The sequence below is a fragment of the Chamaea fasciata genome, unplaced genomic scaffold, assembly GCF_029207755.1.
Source record: "Chamaea fasciata isolate MVZ Bird 193981 ecotype frontalis unplaced genomic scaffold, bChaFas1.0.hap1 SCAF_17, whole genome shotgun sequence".
Taxonomy (NCBI): Eukaryota; Metazoa; Chordata; class Aves; order Passeriformes; family Sylviidae; genus Chamaea; species Chamaea fasciata.
The window spans coordinates 5562214-5582196 of record NW_027094102.1 but is presented as its reverse complement, the minus strand read 5'-3'; the positions used below and the strand labels follow the sequence as shown (position 1 = coordinate 5582196).

The following is a 19983-nucleotide window of genomic DNA, read 5'->3' as shown; positions in this document are numbered from 1 at the left end:
ATACTTCTCCTTCAAGTCTGAAGCTCTTCACAAAGGAGCAGTTCTGCTTATTGTGTTTTTTACTGACTTACCAAGGCCTGATACCCACCCTGCGTCAGTCCAAGGCCATCTCTGCCCCTCACCAGGTGCTGGCCCAGCCAAACGCCTCTCCTGGGCTTGTTTAGGACATCCGCAGTTTCCCTGCTTCTCTCGCTTCTTAAAATAGTGTCTGGCTGGAAAAAAAACCACAACAAACTGGCAGTAATTGCGAGCTTTAACACTGTTTCCAAACACTGTTTGATGTGATCTTTTTTTGCCATTATTGGTGTTTAACTTGGAGACAGACAAAATATTTATAGATTGGTGTCAATGTGGACTTTTAGCACCGATTATATGACACATGGCAATGTTTAGCCCAGGTTTTCCCACTTTTCAGTGTCTCTGTGCATATTTGCAAACTGAATGTAAACATTTGATTTTTCAGGAGGAGAGGTGGGGGTAGTTGAACAGTAGAAACAATGTAAAGATACAAAAATAACAGCTTGCTTGGGTTTGAACTTTTGCAGAAACACTTTAAGAAAGATGCCTGGTGCTGCAATCCTTTATTAAAAATATTGAGGAAGGAATTTAAACTTTTAAACTTCTGTATAAATATACATAAAAAGTAAGAAATACAAATGCATATGCCTATGGACTAATGAAAATTGCTAATAGGTCTGATGGAATTTAGAAAACTGTTACCTTTATGACTTTTGTACCTGCCACTTTGTTAAGTAATAGGTTTCTACTGAAAGCATCATTAAAAATCAGATTTTTACATATACAGTCTTTCTGTTCTCTTTCAGGTCTTGAGTCATCTCGGCCAAATTTAATCCTTGGGTTGGTTATCTGTCAGAAGGGGAAACGTCCTGCCACTGAGACAGAAAAAATGGAGGAGAAGCGAAGCAGAATTCAAGCACATGAGGAAGCTGAACCATCGCTGTTCTCTAAAGGGCCTCCGGCTTCACAAGAGAAGAAAACACCAAAATACACACTTTATTCAGGAGACTCCACCATGAGTACAACACCACCTGGATCTCCTCCTCCTCCTCCTCCACCTCCACCCCCACTTCCCGTTCCAGACACCTCAGCAGTGACACCTTCAGTATTAAAAATACTGTCATCTATTAAAAGTGGCCCCACAACTACTGTGACCCCACCGATTTCAACAACCGCTCCTGCAAGCAGCACCGCCACGCACTCGGCATCCTCAAAAACCTCCACACCTCTTGAGCACATCCTGCAGACCCTCTTTGGGAAAAAGAAAACTTTTGAACCTCTTGCCAAGGATTCTGGAACTGTTCAGTCTTCCAGTCAGGAAAGTCAAGCTGCAGCAGATAGCGGGATGTCAGCGGTTCCTCTGTTAGACCCCATTGTGCAGCAGTTTGGGCAGATGTCCAAGGACAAAGCCATAGAAGAGGAGGAGGATGACAGACCTTATGATCCTGAGGAAGAATATGGTCCAGAGAAAGCCTTTGAAATGCAGACTGGTGAAAGTGACAAACGGTACAGTGTGGAAAAGCCATCCACTACAGCAGAACTAGAGGATGAGGCCTATGATCCAGAGGATGAAACTATCTTGGAAGAAGCAAAAGTTACTGTTGATGATTTACCCAACAAAATGTACACAGACAGTAAAAGCAGTTCTTCAGAAACACCTGCTTCATTTGTGTCTGATTTATCTGCATCCTCTTCCTTAGTAGAACAGCAAAAAATGTTGGAAGAACTAAACAAACAAATAGAAGAACAGAAAAGGCAGCTTGAGGAACAAGAAGAAGCCCTCAGACAACAAAGAGCAGCTGTTGGTGTTTCCATGGCTCACTTTTCAGTGTCTGATGCCTTAATGTCACCTCCACCAGCAAAAGCTTCCCTAATAAAGCCTGAATTATTCCATCAGGACCAGCAAGCTACTCAAAAAGTAGATTTACCTTCATCTTTAAATCAGCAAGCACAAGTTTTAAACCAGGGCTGTGACCCAAGGCAGAACAGAGATCCTCGACAGGCTCGAAGGATGGCGACAGAGAATGACAGTGCTGATTCTCGAATAAAGCCGCAGGTAGTACAGAATGAGATATCCACAAGAGAAGTCGCTCCAGCAAGTTTTCCAAATGCTTTGCAGGCTTCACTTGGTAAGGAAGATAATGCTTTAATTTCCACTACTCAGCCTGGTTTTACTGCTGATAATTGGGTTTCAAGTGAGCAGACATCTACAGTGCCCCAGAAAGAGACATCCAACACCAAATTTGAACACACAATTCAAGTTACTTTGGAAAACTTGAGTCAAGCAGCTTCTGGAGATCCTTCTGCTTCCAAACCTGTACGTAAAGTGCTGCTTCCAACACCTCCAAGTACATCTTTTCAGCCTAATTTGTGCACATCAAATGACAGCCCGTCTTTGCAAGATATGCATCAAATGTCATGGTCAAATGAGTCAAAGGAAGCAATGGGAAGGGATTCCTTTTCAAATACAATGTTTCCTCAGCAGGATAAGGCAGCTGGACACTTTGAATCAGAGATGGGTCTTTCATCAGTGCAATATGATGAACAAAGAAATCCTCAGTCTCATCAGTTTGTAGAACAAACTGAATCCGTACCAGTTCAGGGTGAAGGTGGACCTCCCCCACAGCACTTTGAGGAAAACCGAGCGTTTTCTATGTCTGGGCAGAAAGGGGGACCTCCAATGATGCTCAGTGCACCTGGAGCACCTCATGGACCTAATTTTAGAGGGCCAGCACCACAGTTCTCTGAAGAGCATGGTTTTCCAAATAATGATGGGCAAAGAGGACCTCAGTCTGGAAGATTTGGAGGTCAAAAGGGTCCCATTCCTTCTTTATTTTCTGCACAGCATGGACCACCTCTTTTTGGTGATAATAGGGGCCCTGCCCCTTCTTATCATGGTGGTCCAAGAGGAATGTCACCATCTCATTTTGAAGATCATAGGGAACCTCACATGGAACAAATGGAATTCTCAGATTCCCAGTATGATGAAATGATGGGGCCTCCAGGGCAGTTCGAAGGACCAGATTCCCCTCAGTTTATGGGAAACAGAGGACCTTCAGCTTTTCCTTTTGGTGGTCAAAGACGACCTCCACCAGGTCAGTTTAAAGGACAGAGAGGAGGCCCTCAGTTTGGAGGGCCAAGAGGTCCAGCCCCAGGTCATTTTGGGGGACCAAGAGGGCCTCACCCAAATCAATTTGACGGGCAGAGAGGTCCAGCTCCAAATCATATGCCTGGTCCAAGGGGACTTTTGCCACAGCCATATGAAGAACGGAGAGGGAGCCCACCACCCAGATTTTCCAACCAGAGAGGTCCAGGACCACATCAGTTTGGAGGACCAAGAGGAGGCACACCTCCAATGTATCCAGAAGAAGATGAACCTCCTTCTAGATTTCATTACCAGGGTCAGTCACCACAAGGTATGAAACCACCACCAAGACCACTCCTGGACCTTCCAAGCCATCCACCAACTCACAGAAAAGATATGTGGGAGGAAGGTGGACCGTCTGCATCTCTTTCCAATATGTCTGGACAAGGACCTGAGTCCGAAGGACAGTGGCCCACATCTGACTTCCGAGAAGGCAAAAATCCTGACTATAGAGGCCAGGCATTTGAAGGGAGACAGAGAGAGAGATATGAGGGAGGAAATAAGGATAAGGGTTTGGATCAGCCAGAGCCTCAACAAGCAGATAATCGCCAAGGTCGAGGCTTTGAGGAAAGACGAAGGGATCGAGAACACGGCAGACCTTGGGAAAGAGACCGTGGCAGAAACTGGAACAGAGACAGGGACTGGGAGAGACACAGAGACAAGGAATGGGATAAAAATAGAGATAGGAGCCAAAACAAAGATAGAGACAAGGATTCGGAGCGGGGTAAGGACTGGGAAAGAAGCAGAGACCGAGATAGGACAAGAAACAGAGAGAGGGACTCTTACAGAAGACGTGATAGAGAGCGATCGAGAAGCAGAGATAGGGATCGCGACAGAGAGAAGGACAGGGACCGGGATCGAAGCCGGGAAAAGGAAAGGGATCGAGACAGGGATCGAGATCGTGACAGGGAAAGAGGGAAAGATCGCAAAGATAGGAGTAAGAGTAAGGAAATTGGTAAAGAGACAAAGCCAGAAGCACCGAAGGAAACTCAGAAACCGGTGGAAACTGAAGCTTCATCTTCCAGCAATCAGTCATAGAACTGTGACTGATACTTCCCACAAATAATACACCTTTGCAACACAGCAAGGACTGCACATCTGTAAATGCTGTACATATTCTCACCTTTTAAAAAATTCTGTTGTAAAACTAGCCTTACCCGGTGTACTGACAAATTAGCAATTTTTGAACAACTGTGAATGAAAATAATCAGATAGGTGAAAAGCAAGAACATATTGGACTTTCACTTGCTGCATTTTGTGCATAATGTTTTTCTTATAAAGATTCACTATGTTACCTGTACTGAAATTTTGTTTTTTCTACTTGCATCTTTATCTTAAAGTTTCCATTTACATTACAGAAATGGAAAAAGTCTAAGAAGAGCATATTGCTTTTTGAGATTATAAAGTTATGTTTTCCAGTAACTTGAATTGTAATTTTATAGGAGAATTTAATCCAGACCTGAGGAGCCATACCTTTACATCTCATTTATGTGATATTTTGGTGTCAAAATTGTTCCTACAGCACACACTAAAAATGTTGGTGTCATGTTTCTTTTACAATGGAAGGGTCATGTGTTTAGGAAAAAGCTGCAAAAGAACAGTGATAATAATTACTTGTGACTGATGGAGGATTTGAAAATGGAATGTTATAAGCTTAAAGTGCACTATCTTCGTTTTATATATACATTTTGGGTCTGGAATCCATCCGTTAAGTGTACAGCAAAGAAACATGTCATACTTAGTTATTTTTCATGAGGTTTTAAATCTCCCATGTTTACAAACCTGTCATTAAAGAAAATACAAGAGTAGCACCTTTATAACCAGCAAAACTTATAAAAGCATCAGACATTTATTTCAAAAAGTGGTAAACCAAAGGAAGGAAGAGAATTTGGTTAAATAGACCACTAAATCTGTTACTTCAGTTGAACTGATTTAGTGGAACATTTTTTGGTTTTGTTTAGGTTTTGCAGAATTTTTCCACAGATTTAAGAAATGTCCCAATTTGGTTGAACTTTTCATTATAGAAATGCTCTTTCATTCTAAAAGGGCTCTTGAAAAATAAAAGATACTGTTCTTTTGTTAAGCCCTACATAGGCTGGCAGTGTATATAAAACTCTCCACTGAAAAAGATACAGCTGCATTAAAGTTTAAATTATGGTGGTACATCATGTTGTGATTGAAGAGGGACATTTCTCATTGTGAGATACATCACATTGCTACTTCCCATGTAGTCCTCAAGCATGTAATTCTAAAGCGTGAAATAAAACCCCACTAGTTATTTGAATGTGTAAATTAACCGCTGGGTAAATATTTTGGTATTTTGCTAAAATAGATTTGGAAATTTAAAATCTGATTCCTGTAAATGTTTTGCATCTTGAGGACTATATTACAGGTAGGGTGTGTGTCACCACAGTCACATTGGTACATCCTTGAGGTCCTTGTACGTCCAGGATTTGCTGGCTGAAATGATCATCTGTGTCCTGAACCCGAGGGAAAACGGTAACACGCAAAGAAATCATATTAAATGCGAACATCAACTACGGTGTAAGATTTTTTTTTTCTTAATGAGATGTTTCTAATTTAAAGACATACATAAAAGTATGCAAAATGTGTGTTTGTTTAGGTTTACTTGATAGAAATTTCTGTAAATTGTATTTTATATGGCAAAATATATCACTGTACATTAAAATATGGGACTTCACAGGTTTTTGTTACTGTAAGTAGAATAAACACCTACAGAGAGCTGTTGTCCATTTCTTAAATGTGTATGTGTATATTATTTTTTACATTTTGCTATTTCTCAACAAACCACGAGAGACTGATGGCACATGGGTTTTGTTTCCTCACAGTTTAATGACAGACGTTTTGCAGGATGTCACAGCCAGCCAGTGTTTGATTGTGGGCCCTTTAAAAAAATCACAGCAAAAATCTGTGCTAATGATTTTTTTCTCAGTTTTAAGGCATCCCCTAATTTATTTTGAAGGGGGTTTTTTTTGTTGTTTTGGGGGGGGTTTTTGTTTTGTTTTTTTTTTTTATTTGTTTGGGTTTTTTAAAATTTGAATGAGTGCTTGGAATTTGAAGATTTTTACATCAAAAAATCTGAAGAAAAGAAAAAGTATTAATTCAGGTCACACCATTTATGAATTTCTTGGCTTCACATTTTTATGAAATAGGTATGTGGCTTTTCATCTTCTAGGAAATTCTCCTTTAGTAGTTTGAGGAATCTGTTTATGCTTTAGGATCGCTAAATCCATCCTCCCAGAGATTAACTGGCAAAAAAATCAACAGCACAGGCTCCAGTGACCTTGTTAAACCCCAGCTTTATGTAGTTAACAATCAGCTGGAGTTGGAATTTGCAGCAGGGTTCCTGTATTCTCCACAGCAGCAGGCGGTAAGAGCCAGGCTGAAACCAACATAACAATTTAACTCAATTTACAGAAACTAAAAATGGTAATGAATGATTGTCCTGCATTGCAAGAAAGACAATTCTCTGGCTTTGTCCAAACTTTTGATTAACATGAAAGAACTCACCATTTTGAGCTTTTGTCTATATTTGTACTAAGCTAAGTTAACATTCCAAAGAGTATTTTGATAAATTCTTTTTTTCTGTAAAAACCCCTGTAAAGTCTAGAACAATATAAGCAGAAATATTGTTATGTCTATAAAAGATTGTACTATTCCAACAGTGAGCATTGTAAAGGGGACTGTGGAGGAAGATTAAAGAAGCAGGAAATTGTGTATTGAGTCCAGTGTGCACAAAACTGCTTTTAAAATTTCTGGGTTTTTGTCGAGAGGAAAGTCAGCAGTGAGACTGTCGGACGGTTCCATGGCAATGTCGGTGCACACTGCCTTGGGACCTTTTTTCCTCTCAGTTTTCCCATCTGTACCTCGGGGCGGCATAGGCCGGGGAGCCAGCGCTGCCCCGGTCGGGCTCTCCCCGCGGGGTTCGGGGCTGAGGCGGCCCCAGGGCCCCTCGTGGGGAACGACAAGCGATTCCCGTGAATCCAGGTGGTTTTTCCCGTTAATCCAGCTGGCTTTGTTGCCTTTTCCTTCTGGCACAAGTGTCCCTGGTTTGCCTCCCCCGTGCCGCTGGCGATGCTGTCGGTGCAGCTGGGGCAGTCCCCTCAGCGCAGCCGAGCCCTGCCCGTTGCTCTCTACGAGCTTTCCGCTAGGGACAAAGCCAACTAACAGAGTTCATAGGCGAAGCAGCCAGTAGGTTTAATTAGTTTAAACTCGGCATAACTGCGTGTACTCAGCCACGCCTGTAAACACACACTGCAGCCACACGTTCTCTTGCCCCGTCCCCTCACAGCACCGCCGATCCCGGCCCCGCCCGGGTCGATTTCAGCCCTGAGGGGGCGGGCGGGGGCGGGGCCGGCCGGGCCTCAGGGGGCGGGGGGCGCGCGGCCCCGCGCGCGGGCGGCGGTTACGCGCGGCCGTTGGCGGCGGCGCGCGGCGCGCTCGGGCGGCGCTGGGCCGGGCTGAGGGGCCGCGCGTCCCCTCCCGCCGCCGCCCCGGCTCCCCACGGCTGCCCCCGGCCGCGGGGGCCCCGCTCCCGCCCGCCCGCCCGCCCGCCCGGCCTGCCCCGCCTGCCCCGCCGCCGTCCGGGCGCTGTCTCGGGGGGTGCCAGGCCGCAGTGCCCCCGGCTTCCCCGCCGAGGCCGGGGCGGGGACAGGTGAAGGCAGTTTGTCGTGAGCAGCTGTGCTGGAGGGGGAGGGAGGGTCTCACCCGGGGAGGGGGGAGACATGGTCAGGGTGTCAGGTACCCCGCCAGCGGCAGCTTGGTCCCCACTCTGTTCCCTCGCCAATCAGTGTTAAGTGCAATTATTTTCTGCCTTTGGGGTGGTTTTTTTGTTTGTTTGGGGTTTTTTTGTTTTTGTTTTTTTTTTAATGGATAGTACTGACAATTGTTGAAGGTTCTATGGTTTTCCTTTGAGAGGGACATTGGTAACTGATAAGGTTTGCTGTAGCTATGTCAGGATCAGCCCCCGAGGAGCCTCAGACCATTCCTCAGAGCCCAGCTAGTGTTCCTGACCCCGCTCCCGTTGCTGTCGGACCTGGAGGCTCAAGTGACAGTTCCTTTGGTGAGCAAACCCTTGGCTTCGCCACCCCCGAGGCCAGCCTGGTGGAGATGATGGACATTGAGTACACCCAGCTGCAGCAGATACTTTGCTCACACACGGAGGCGCAGAGTAGCGAAGGTGAAGTGGAAGCCAAGCTCAGCGCTTTCTCCTCGCCTGCCTCCCCTGCAGCCCCGCCTCTGCAGCAGCCCTCCCCCAGCACCAGTCAGGACAGGGGCTCGTCCGACAGCTCTGGGAACCAGTCGGTCTGCCCAGTGACCTGTCAGTCTGGGTTGCCCTGTGACAGCTACTGGCCGAGTTCTAACCCACACCTGGGCTACGCTGACTTGCAGGAGCTCAGGATGATGTTACTTAGCGAGTCCAACCTCCCTGGGAACCAAAGAGAGAAAGCGCCCAGCAGTAGTAGCTCTGTAGAAGTCTCGGGATGCAGTGTAGCAAAAGCTAAACAGGGTGAAAATTTCTTGGGGGAGAATAAGGAAAACGTATTTGTTGAAAATTCGGCACTGGCACCAGAGGTTAGATCTAAACCTGCAGTCAGAGCTCGGTTGGAAGACAGATTCAACAGCAGCCCGACAGAAAACCCCAGATGTCAAGAACCCCAAGAATCTGGAGTAACTCTTAACAAGTGTGTTGCAATTACTTTTAGTTTATGTTGTTAAACTATGTATCATGTAGTTCAAAAGTGATTTGCTAAGTGAAGCCTAAGAATAGTGCTTGTTTTAATGTATGAGAAGGATGGGTTGGGCTTTGTTAAACTGTGCCATCAAACGTGGCTGCGACTCCAGTGAGCTCAGCTTAAACCCCTCTGTTTATTGCATAAATGGTACCGCATGGAGTTCCAAAATTATTAATTTACAACTTTATTCTTGATAACATGTACTGTAAATAAAGGCGAGAGAACATTACCTAGTCTTAATATGCAGCTTGCTAAAAGCAAAGCAGATTTTTGATCAGCGTAATAATAATAATAGATTTGGGTTATAATGTGGAGGCCTGACTATGGGGGGAAACCTAGAGCAAAAATATTGTTTTACAACCTAACCCTGTACCTATCTTAGTGTGCTGACAAAATGTTTTATTGAGGTGTGAAGCACCTTGTTACTGCACTGAATAAAATACCTCCTTGACTGATTTTTCTTTTATTTGGCCTCTGAAGTGGGCAATAACTGTGATTTCTATTTGCAGTAAATGAAAGTGGTTTCTTGGTGATAGTTTCTAGAATATTTGTAGCTGTACTTTATTTCTGCACTCATTTCCAAGCAGTCAGCCTGGTATGTTTTCTGTGTTTGTTTGTTTTTGTTTGAAGTTTAGTGACATTGATGCACCAGCCCTCAGAAGCGGTGGGTGTTCCTCTTCACCAGCAAGGGAACAGGTCTGCTGCACCAGGGAAAAACAAGGCTGCACCTGCCACACATTCCTTACCATTTACTTACCCGTTCTTTACCATGAATGCATGTTCTGCAGCTGGAAGTGCTAATCCTTCCCAAGCACAGGTAACTCTCCTCTGCCAAGTTCCAATGCTGATAGTGTTTACTCCCTGGATGTGGTAGAATTCTGAAGGTTTGTGGTAGTCTGTGGCTGGCTGGGTTTGAATAGGGATGATCAGAGTGATCTGTAATACGATTTATCAATCTTTAAGACAATCAAGTCTCTTTTGTGGCATTTGTAATTATGTGTGTCCCAGTAATGAGCAGTAGGCCATCAGATTTCTTTTTTTTTTTCTAGAGTTTATCAGTTTATCATCAGTCTCATCTGTGCAAGACAAGAAGGAGACCATTTTCTGTAGTTCCTTTCTTTCCAATTCATTTTGATGATAAAGGCATTTCCCCCTCCACAACTTGCAGTAACCTCTGAAGCAAAAGTGTTACCGTGACACTGAGAAATATCAGAGGTGTCCCCAAAACTCATCACTCTGTCAAAGCCTCGTGGTTGTGTGTATTTGGGATTTATTCTGCCTGAAGAAGTAATTTAAGAAGCTAACAGAGAGATATCAAAATTTTGTTTTGTCTATTTTGTTTTAATGTATATTGTCCTGAAGGAATTTCCTTTTTGTTTTCACAGACCTGTGGAACATCTTGCACTATTTTGGAAGCTGCCAAACATCAAGACCTTGGGATACCCAAGACATTCTCTTTTCTCTATCAGGAAGTTGAATCCACAAAACAGACAGTAGGTGCTATAAATAAAGCTTTGCCTGAGGAAGTTTGGATTAAAGTTGGAGGTAAACCGTTTATCTTCTTTTCACTTCATTTTCTCTTGGTCTTCAAATCTAATTTTTTTTTTCTGAATATGTGTCGTTTCTGGAATTAATATGATTTTAATGAATGTGGGAGGTGATGTTTTTATATCAGAGATGCTCAATGGGCAACATGGGGCTAGATTTCTCCAAGAAAGTTCACCACCTATGAGTAACTATACTTTCAAAATTGTTTAGCACTTCTGGCTTGAAATGAGGAGACTTGAGGTTACAAAGTACCTTTGAAAATCTGGGCCTTGGGTCAGCAGCTGGTTTCTTTTGAATCATAGAACCATAAAGGTTGGGAAAGACCTCCGAGATCACTGAGTGCAGCCTTTGACCAAACCCCATGGCAGAGGGGTACATTTTGACCCCAAAGCTGATCCAGCAGACCCAGTCAGTATCAAATTGTAGAACATTTTAAGGGCTGCCTCAAGTGCTCACCCAGGGCAGGCACAATCTCAGTGGGATCTCTGAGAAAACAGAAGCTGTGTGGATTTTGGAATAGCAAACGGTGCCTTAGGTCTTCTGCAGGTCTTGCTCTAAGAATCAATGTAGGCTGGCAGTAAAGCTTCCAAGATTGCTCCCCATAAATAAAGCACCAAAAAAACTTTCCATGATCACTATTTTCAGTTTAGTGGGAGAGTAATAAAAAGGTAATTCTTTTCATCTTTTATTTTTCCAACAAGACACCTTATGCAAGCAAGCCATAAACAGAAGTTGCAGCCGAATAAATCTGTTGGATCCAAACATGGATCGCAAACCTCTCGGTGAGATCCGGAACACCTGGGACAACAACCAGAGCACTGCAGCTGCCCAGGGCCCCTGGCAGTCAGCACAGTCCAGCTCCAGTGTGCAGGTACAAAGTGGCTCCCAGGATGGAAGCGCCCAGAGAAGGGAAAGGCACAACCGCCTGGAGAGAGACAGGAGGTAATTCTGGGAGCAGGGGCCATCAAACACCTCTTGAAGCCTAAAATAGTGGTACTACAATACTCTGATTATCCAGGGGAAATGGAAACTTGACGTATTTTGTGTTAGCTCCAAGAAAAAGCAGTGCAGGAGGTGAGGGTTTGGTGTTTGTTAGAGGAAATAGAAAAATCTCCGTTTCATTGTGGTTGTCTTTGCGTTTTTACTCTGTAAACAAACAAAATGAGATTTCAAAACATTTCACCCATTCTGTAAAGATAAGGTGACTTGTGTGTAACAAAACTAATACACAAAGCTTGTAGCAAACACAAAGCAGTCCCCAGAGTCCCTGGCTGGTAGCACATATGAGTAGTCTTCCTGTTTTCTGTATTTTTCCCTTCCCTCTGGCCCGTGGTTGATGATTTTGGGTGTTTGCCTGCAGGCGCAGGATCCGGGTTTGTTGTGACGAGCTCAATCTCCTCGTTCCCTTCTGCACAGTTGACACTGACAAGGCAACAACTTTGCAGTGGACGACTGCATTCCTCAAGTACATTCAGGAAAGGCACGGCGACTCCCTGAAGCAGGTTTGAAATCTCATTTCATTTTCGGTCTTGGTAAAAATGGGAAATGTTTTGAAGCTGTCATAAAGTATAACTGAGGTGCAAAGTTTCTGCTTGATGCTGTTTGTGAAGGACCCACCATATCCTTGAACCTTATTTTTTATTTCTTTCAGCTGTTTGAGTTCACTAGTGAGAAATGACAGGCTCTCCTCAGTCATTGTTTCCAAATCAGATTTTAAAATATTTTTCTTTAGTTACCCAATTCCTGAGCATGATCCTATTTGGGCAACAATATAAAATTAAGGTTGTCTTCAATCATTCCTCCCCTCCTTCATTTTCTCTGTTTTCTCCCTCTTTCACACTTTCACAGGTTTCTAGTTAGGTCAGGGGGGGATCACAGCTACATGTCCACACTGTATTGAGTGGGTGGGCAGAGTTAAAGGGTTACATGCCCTCAGCAGTAGTTGCAGCTCCAGAGTAATTGTGGTTCTGCCAAGAATTTTAGGAGGGTGTGTGTTGGAAAACCCGCTGGTCTCGATATAGGTATGGCCCCTCTTCCTTCCTAATGAAGGCACTAATGAAACAAAAGCATCCATCTCAAGTGAACATCTACATGAAATATAACATTTATCTTTTGTATTTTTTTTAATTTTTTTTTTAGGAATTTGAGAATGTGTTCTGTGGTAAAACAGGCAGGAGATTAAAAATTGGAAGACCAGACTCGTGTGTAATGTGTCCAGCACAGGAAAACTGCACGGCTATGGAGACCAAATAGCCTGACCTGCCCACCCTGAATTGTGTGACAGTAGTCCAAACTGTGCTTTTTTCTTTGCATTTACATGCTGAATAGGAATTTGAAAGTGTAACTTGTAAATATATATATATAAATAGAAATTTAAAGGAAACATTCTTTATTGCAAATGGAAATGGAAGTTAACTACCAGCAATGGAAATCAGTTCAAGGGACTTTGGGGCCAGAAGCTGTAAGAAAATGTCACGACTAAGTATTTTAATCCTTTAGTTATACAAAATCCACTTGTCATTCTGCTTCGGGGTCTGTTCAGTCATTTGCTTTTACTTTCTTTTTAAAAGACAATGCAGTACAGATTGGGAGAGATATAGAACATCCATCTGCCTGTTGCTTTAATGCCTAGATACAAATTCATGCTTCCAGTGTGAAAAGAAACTTAAGTTGCCATATAATGCCCATTTTTCCATTTCAAATGTAAATATGGTATTGGTTATTTGGATAAGTGCATAGTTTCTAAACTGTGTGTATTATGAATTTTGCATTTGCATACATATTTAACATAATTAGCTCCAAAGAGTACTGCTATGGTGTTGGCATTTTTAAATTTAGTATTATTTTTAATATCTGCCATACAACTGTCCAACAGGTTCTTGTGTTGTTACTGTAGACCAAAAGTGGCATATTTTAAACAGTAGATATTTAAATGCACAAACTATTTTTATATTTAAAGATAAATATGATGCTTTGTTCATAGGCTTTAGCATTTAGGACAGAAATAGAACTGTGTGTGAGCTGAGAGTGGTTTTATTAATTTTTTTTTAAAATAGATGATGGTAGCAAGTTTTAATGTATAAAAAGTTCTACCAAAATTAATACTGTTTTAAATCACGGATAAGAACAATTGTGCAGCAATTTATGTCCAAACAATCCTAGTAAAACCAGTTCTGGAAAAGGGAGTTTAGCCAAGTTAATTTGATTTGCACAATGACACTTACAACATCACAAAGAAAAGGTTAAAAAAAAATCTCCTTTTATTTTTACAACAGTTCATACAGGTGGTTTTGGCTGGACTTTAAAAAGCATCCTTTGTTAGGTGGGGTTCCATCACAATTACTGTGCAAACAGCTGAAAGTAGAGGTCATGAAAATTCTGTTACTTCATTTCCTTCGTTATCATATGGAAATATAGAAAAATTCTTCCCTGGAAATTAAAATATTTACATTACTCCTTTTGCAGAATTTGCTTGCAAGAGGTTTACTGTTTACTAGTCTTGGCAAATATTTGAGGTGCAATCTGAAAACTTCTAACTGGCAGCACAGACTAACAATGGTCATTCCTTTGGCCAGAAGATTCAGATGTTAAAATACAGGAAATTGAAATGCCTGGTCTCCACTGATGGAAGAGGCAGCTTGGTGCCTGAGTGCCTTAACAACATGTCTGAGTGCACAAACCTGCAGGACTGAAGTCAGTGGGAGCAGCACCAAGGAATTCATTGGACAAGGCTCAAACTTTCTTAGCAAAAAGTTGTGATCTTTAGTACATGGGGGGTGATGGTAAAAAGGAGCAATGCTTCCTCTCGTAGGTCTCTTGAGCAAAGGGAGGAAGGAGAGGTGAGGTTGTTTAGCAGTAAAAAATTCTGGAAAATAACTGGGGGGAGGAAAAGATAGTCATAAAGCATCTTTTAATTAAAAGTTTTCATCTGATGCTTTCTTTTTCATAGAACTGTGTCAAAGTCTCCACTTAATAGGATAGAAGGAGCATCTGTCCTTTTAGCACTAGAAGGATTCTGTTTTCTTACAATGCACTGTTTATTTAAATATTCAGTCACTTCTTCACTTCTTGTACAGTTGGTTTATGATTTTTTGGAAGTTGATGCTGCAACAGCTCCCATGCAGGCCGACGTGTCACATATTCCTGGAGTTCCCTGAGCCCCAACAGTCCCAGGAGTCCCAGGATCCCCTGGCAGCCCGGGTTCACCCTGAGCACCATCACGGCCGTTCTTTGTAATTCCAGGCACACCAGGTGGTCCTAAACAAGAGAGGGGAAAAGATACATGAAATGTTTCCATCTCTTCTTTTTTAATATCTGTCTATCGGTGTTGCTTTTAGACATCTTAATATACTTTGAGTGTCTGTACATCACACTTGTTATGGCCTGTTGAGTACAAGGTGTTTTCAATAAATTTACCCTGAATCTGGAGGATGTGCTTCGGATTTTTTTATCCCTAATTTGGTCAAGGGATGTTTTGGCTGTGTGAGCTCACAGTTTATTAACATGGATTAATGCAATTATTTTATGGAAGATTCTGAGACAACAGGGTATAAATATTATAGAATTTCATGGTACAAATTTTGTGGCAGAATTCAAGATAACATGGTTGTAAATATTTTTGCTTTATGAAATTCTGTGAATGGAGAGCCTGCTTGTAGTGCCTGCAGTTTATTCGTTGTACAGGTGTAATCCCAATTAGAAAAGCTGCTTTAACAGGTGAGTAAAATAAAGAATATTCTTCCAAGTTTCTAATAGATATTAATTAATTAATTTCCATCAATTAATCTTGAATCTTTTAATAAAGGAATCATCAGGAAGCAGGCACCATCCTTTCCCACGATCTGGAGAGCCTCAGAGTTGTCACCTTTAAATTAGTGATGACAATGTATTGCCATCAACATGCAGAGCTGTCCCTCCTCAGCCCTCCCTTCAGTGAAGGAGCATTAAACCCCTTCCCCACGCTTACCCTGCAGCCCTTGGTCACCATCCGGCCCATCGATGCCTTGGCCAACAGGTCCTTTATCTCCCTTCTCACCAGCCTCACCTTGAATCACAAACACAATTCCCACAGTGAGCTGAGCTCTGCAGCTGGAGCCACCAGCAGGGAGGGGAGAGAACAAGAGAAGCTACAAATCCTCTGGACGTGACAGAGATCTCTGCTTACGTGGCACCCCTCAAGATGCAGCACTCCACCTGGATCCCCACCCAGGAGTTCTGATCTCCCCAGTGCTGAACCCAGTGCAAATTCACCAATCATTTCAGTGGGAATAAAAGAGAAGAAATTTTTTTGTCTGTTTGTTTCAGTCTTAACTTGCCTCTGGGTCCAGGATCACCGAGCTCTCCTGTTGGCCCTCTGTATCCAGGGGGGCCACGAGGACCAGGATGCCCAACACTTCCCGTGGTCCCAGGGGGACCCGGGGGCCCGGCTGGGCCAGGCCGTCCCGTCATCCCAGGAGCCAAAGGCTTCCTCAGGTTAGCAGCCAGCTGTGCAATTTGCTCTGAAAAACACAATCAAACACTGCATCTCCAAAATTTCCACTCTTTCTTTGGGCAGAACTTCCTGCCACTGCTCCTGGCTGAAGGAAACATTGAATCTGTCCTTTCAGCTTACCTGAAGATTTTTTTTATTTATTTTTTTTTTTACATTTCCTCAGATGGAGATTCTAATCATAAATCTGCAGAGTTGATTATTCCTGTCTCTAAAACCTCTTTAAAAGATGTCAAATATTCTAACAAATGACACTTAAAACAAGTTTCCTGAAGCAAACTTTCAGAGTTTAACCTTATCCCAAACAGGGAATGTAACCTCCAAAAGCAAAACAGTCACTTTGAAGAAAGAAGGACACTCCCTGAGGACCTGCTCCAAGGAAAAGAGGTGCACTGAGGAGAGTGAAGTTCAGAATGACACAGGTTAGGGCAGGAGGTCTCACACAACACACAACAAAGTGCCAAAGCTGCTTTCAGTGCATTTTGACCATTGCCATGATGAATCATTTAAAAATACTAATTTTAGAACACCAGAAGACATCCCCAACAAGGTGACCTCCTGAATAATTTCCTTACACTAAGGGGTCAATGTATTTTTTTTTCCATATGAAGACAGAAAATTAACAAATCTCAGAATCCATTTTATGTTCAGGATCTACTAAGCTGGTAATTAAAGTCAGTTTTCTCTCAGTAATACTCACCATTTATTATTTCCCCACAGAGTTCTCTGATATGTTGTTCACTGGCCTCTTTGCCCTGCAGTTAACAGAAGAATTTATCCTTGTAGAAACCTCCTTATCAATACCCAGCCCTGGCAGAAGCTGCAGGACACAAAACACATTTTCAGGAGCTCAGGAAGCAGCACAGAGTCCTGCATGGAGAGCAGAGGGTTCTTTCCCCTCTTCAAAAGGTGGCAGCTTCCCTTCAGAACTCTGCTGTACAAATGGCAGAGATTAATTTTAATGTTAGGCCAGATATTTAATCTGGGGTTTAATCTGGGTTTGGCCTTATTTTCTGGATACATCCAATCCCCACAATCCATTTTTATTCATTTCACAGGCTCCCTGACTGTGCTGCAGAGGCAGCAGATACTTACAGGGGGTCCAGGTTTTCCTGTGATGCCAGGGACACCCCTCTCCCCCTGGTGCCCCATGGGTCCTGGATGTCCTGGGATCCCTGGAGCTCCAGCTGTCCCGTTAGGTCCTTGGACACCTTTTGGACCAAGTTCTCCTCTTTTTCCTGGCTGCAGTGAAGAAGAAAAAAAGACCAAAAGCACTTAAAATGGAAGTCATGGTCCATTCTTTTCTATTGGGAGTTAGTTAAGGCTTTCTTCAGGTGTCCTGAACTGACCTGGATGATCAGATACATTTCTTGCATCCTAGAGGTGTTTTTGCAAACATAGATCATGATAAGAGGAATCCTTGCTGCAGCAAAATTATCAGATTTCGATAGTTTAAATGTCACAAGCTCCCGTTTTTCTCACAGATTTTATAGCATGATTGTGAGGAAAGCCTGCTTCCAGGGAATTACACCAGAGCAGAGTTTATTTTATAGCTATAAATACGCAATGGTCAAGGTTACTCCTAAATCCTTTGGGGCATGAGCCCCCAGTGTGTGACACTTACCTCTCCTTTTTGGCCAGGGGGTCCAAAGGGACCCTGTAAGAAAGAAAAGGGAAATAAGAAAGAATGATTCATGCAGAAAAAGCATATCTGAAGCCAAATCTCCCAAGTTGCTGTGACGGGTGCAAGGCTTGGGTTGCCTTCTTTTCACAGCAGGGTTGGAGACCTTGGGTGATTTATTCTGACTGACCGCAGTGATCCATGGCTTTCTGGACTCATCTTTTATTTGAGAAGTCAGCTCTACTGAATTTAAGGACACCTACCAGCTCTCCTTTGTCACCTGGGAGGCCATCTGCTCCAGCAAAGCCCTGAGAGAGAGAGACCAGAGTTAACAGTGCCCCTGCTGCTGGCAGCAAGGATCACCCTGAGGCTGGATAACCTGAGGGAGGTGGGGGCTCTCAGCAGCCACAGCTGCCACAGCAGGAGGAAGCTCTCTCTTCCCAAAGCTGATCTCCACAGCGGCTGCTCCCCTGCTGATGAGGGCACGTGTGGCACAAGGCAGCTGGCAGGAGGACTGGGTGCCCTTTGCACCAAGCTGGGACCCGGACGAAAGGCTGAATTCACACAGGTGAGAACCGTGATGGGTTGGCCATGAAGGACATCCGCAGGCTGGCATTGGCATTCCTCAAGAAGGGAACCTAAATTTCATGTCTGTCTCACAGAAAACATGGGTTTGTGGCCACAGGCAAATGTTGAGTGTCCCTCATGGCCTCCTGAGCAGAATAGCTTCATCCCACCCTCAAACTGCAGTGATCTCTTGGTGAGGAACATCCCTCTCCACTCCTGGGGACAGGAATGCAAGAGTGGCTGAAGCTCTGGTGGCATCCACTGTCCAGGCCGGGTCAAGGAACATCCCTTTACTGCTCACCTCCAGCCAGCAGCAGCCTGAGCGTGGCAAATCCCTGCAATCCCTGCCCAAGGCACAGCTGGCTCAGCACAGAGCTCTAGTATTAGAGCAGATAATGAGCATTGTCAGGGTGACTCCACAGCTTTCCAGAGGAAGTTATCCCAAGACAAACAGAGATCAGGTTGGTCTTTCCCCTTAGCAGCAAAACAGAGACCACATTGGCACTGGTAAACCAAACCAGCAAGACTTGCTAGGAAAGCCTTGCTTTCTGCAAGGACACAGTCATGCATTAATGAAAGCCATATATTTGATGAAAACTGGCCCAAAAGCTCAGTGCTGAGATTAAACCAAGCGTGGAAGTTGAGCAGCAAAAAGTATAAGATTAAACTAGTTCATCAGTGTGCCAAGCTTGGAGGTTAGGGTGAAATATCCTTCATGAGGCACATGAAGTTGAGGAAAAGCTGCACTTCTAAACTTCACTCGGGAGGAATTTGATGTGAGGAGCTCCTGCACAGATCCCTGTGGCCACAAAACACACAGCAAGGGCCTGGTGTTTGTATCACAGCATTTTCATGAGCCTCCATTAGAACAGAGAACATCTGTGCCAATGCAGGGGAAATGGGATCAAAGAGGGTTTTGGTTTCTGCTGCAGAATATTTTCATTTGTGGAAGAGAAATCTGTTTGTGCTGTCAAAGGCGGTGCCTGAGGTTTGGTTTAAATGCCTCTGCTGACAATGACATGAAAGTTATCACTTACCTGGTTCCCCTTGGGACCAGGAGCACCAACAGGACCCTGAAAATAAGTAAGAGAAGGAAGGAAAATGAGCTCAAACTGTTCCTTCCCTGTGAATTCCTGGTGTGGTCAGACACTCGCTCAGCAAGGGGTCAGAATCAGTCTCTCAGCTGCCAAGCAAGAGGGTACAAATCTCATTGACACTTCCTAGAAATATGAAGGGATTTAAGCACCCCTGCTAGCTCTGTGACACTCTCCACAGTCCCTGGTTTGTGTTGTGGGACAATTTCTCAGCCTGTGATGTCAGGAGGAGCTTGGATTTACTCGTGGTATAAAACAGACAAGAATATTTTCATACCACAAGGGCAAAAAGCCAAGATGTTTTTTCAAGGCCTTAGGAGGCTGTCAGTTTTCCTAGGATTTAGAATTAGGTGCTCCTGATTTAAAGATTCATGGAACAACATGGCCATAGGAATAAAATATATTTAGATATTGAACTGATTATCACCCCAGGAATAATCCAGGCAATTTGAGAAATCCTTCCATCTTTATCTACCTGACATTCACAGAGAGGACATGAGACATTTTCAGCCCTGTTTATGATTTTTCTGCTCCATAGAGCAGAGCCAAGAAGGATTTCGGGAGAACCTCAGATTTTTTTTTTCCTCTACTGCAAAATCTACATGTGAAGTTCAGCCGTTTTACCCTTCAAGAAGGATTTCTACAGCACACTCATCAATCTGGCATCTGCAAACTGATCTTGTTTTTATTAACTGGATCTAGAGAGGGCTCAGCAGAACAGAATCTTCGAGGAGGACAAACACACA

At 43.5% G+C, this 19983-nt stretch overlaps 3 protein-coding genes across 4 annotated transcripts in view; 2 read left to right on the top strand and 1 right to left on the bottom strand.

The window, feature by feature from the left end:
- DIDO1 (death inducer-obliterator 1) overlaps nucleotides 1–5925 on the top strand; it is a 48449-nt gene extending 42524 nt beyond the window's left edge. For both annotated transcript variants that reach the window (XM_066198820.1, XM_066198821.1), the window contains exon 17: nucleotides 825–5925. In XM_066198820.1, coding sequence (XP_066054917.1) covers nucleotides 825–4201 — 3377 coding nt within the window. In that variant the 3' untranslated portion in view covers nucleotides 4202–5925. The remainder of the gene's footprint in view (nucleotides 1–824) is intronic.
- A 1988-nt stretch (nucleotides 5926–7913) lies between these two features.
- TCFL5 (transcription factor like 5) lies at nucleotides 7914–13718 on the top strand. Its single transcript, XM_066198971.1, is given in 7 exon segments — nucleotides 7914–8868; nucleotides 9550–9736; nucleotides 10305–10464; nucleotides 11169–11409; nucleotides 11828–11969; nucleotides 12607–12694; nucleotides 12697–13718. Coding segments are annotated over 7 exon segments (1581 nt in total). The 5' UTR covers nucleotides 7914–8134; the 3' UTR covers nucleotides 12726–13718.
- The window catches only part of COL9A3 (collagen type IX alpha 3 chain), a 33006-nt gene continuing 26734 nt past the window's right edge, over nucleotides 13712–19983 (bottom strand). Inside the window, exons 25-32 of the mRNA XM_066198972.1 lie at nucleotides 19181–19216; nucleotides 17840–17884; nucleotides 17580–17612; nucleotides 17051–17197; nucleotides 16656–16710; nucleotides 15783–15965; nucleotides 15434–15511; nucleotides 13712–14724 (exon numbers count right to left, since the gene is read on the bottom strand). Coding sequence (XP_066055069.1) covers nucleotides 14549–14724; nucleotides 15434–15511; nucleotides 15783–15965; nucleotides 16656–16710; nucleotides 17051–17197; nucleotides 17580–17612; nucleotides 17840–17884; nucleotides 19181–19216 — 753 coding nt within the window. The 3' untranslated portion in view covers nucleotides 13712–14548. The remainder of the gene's footprint in view (nucleotides 14725–15433; nucleotides 15512–15782; nucleotides 15966–16655; nucleotides 16711–17050; nucleotides 17198–17579; nucleotides 17613–17839; nucleotides 17885–19180; nucleotides 19217–19983) is intronic.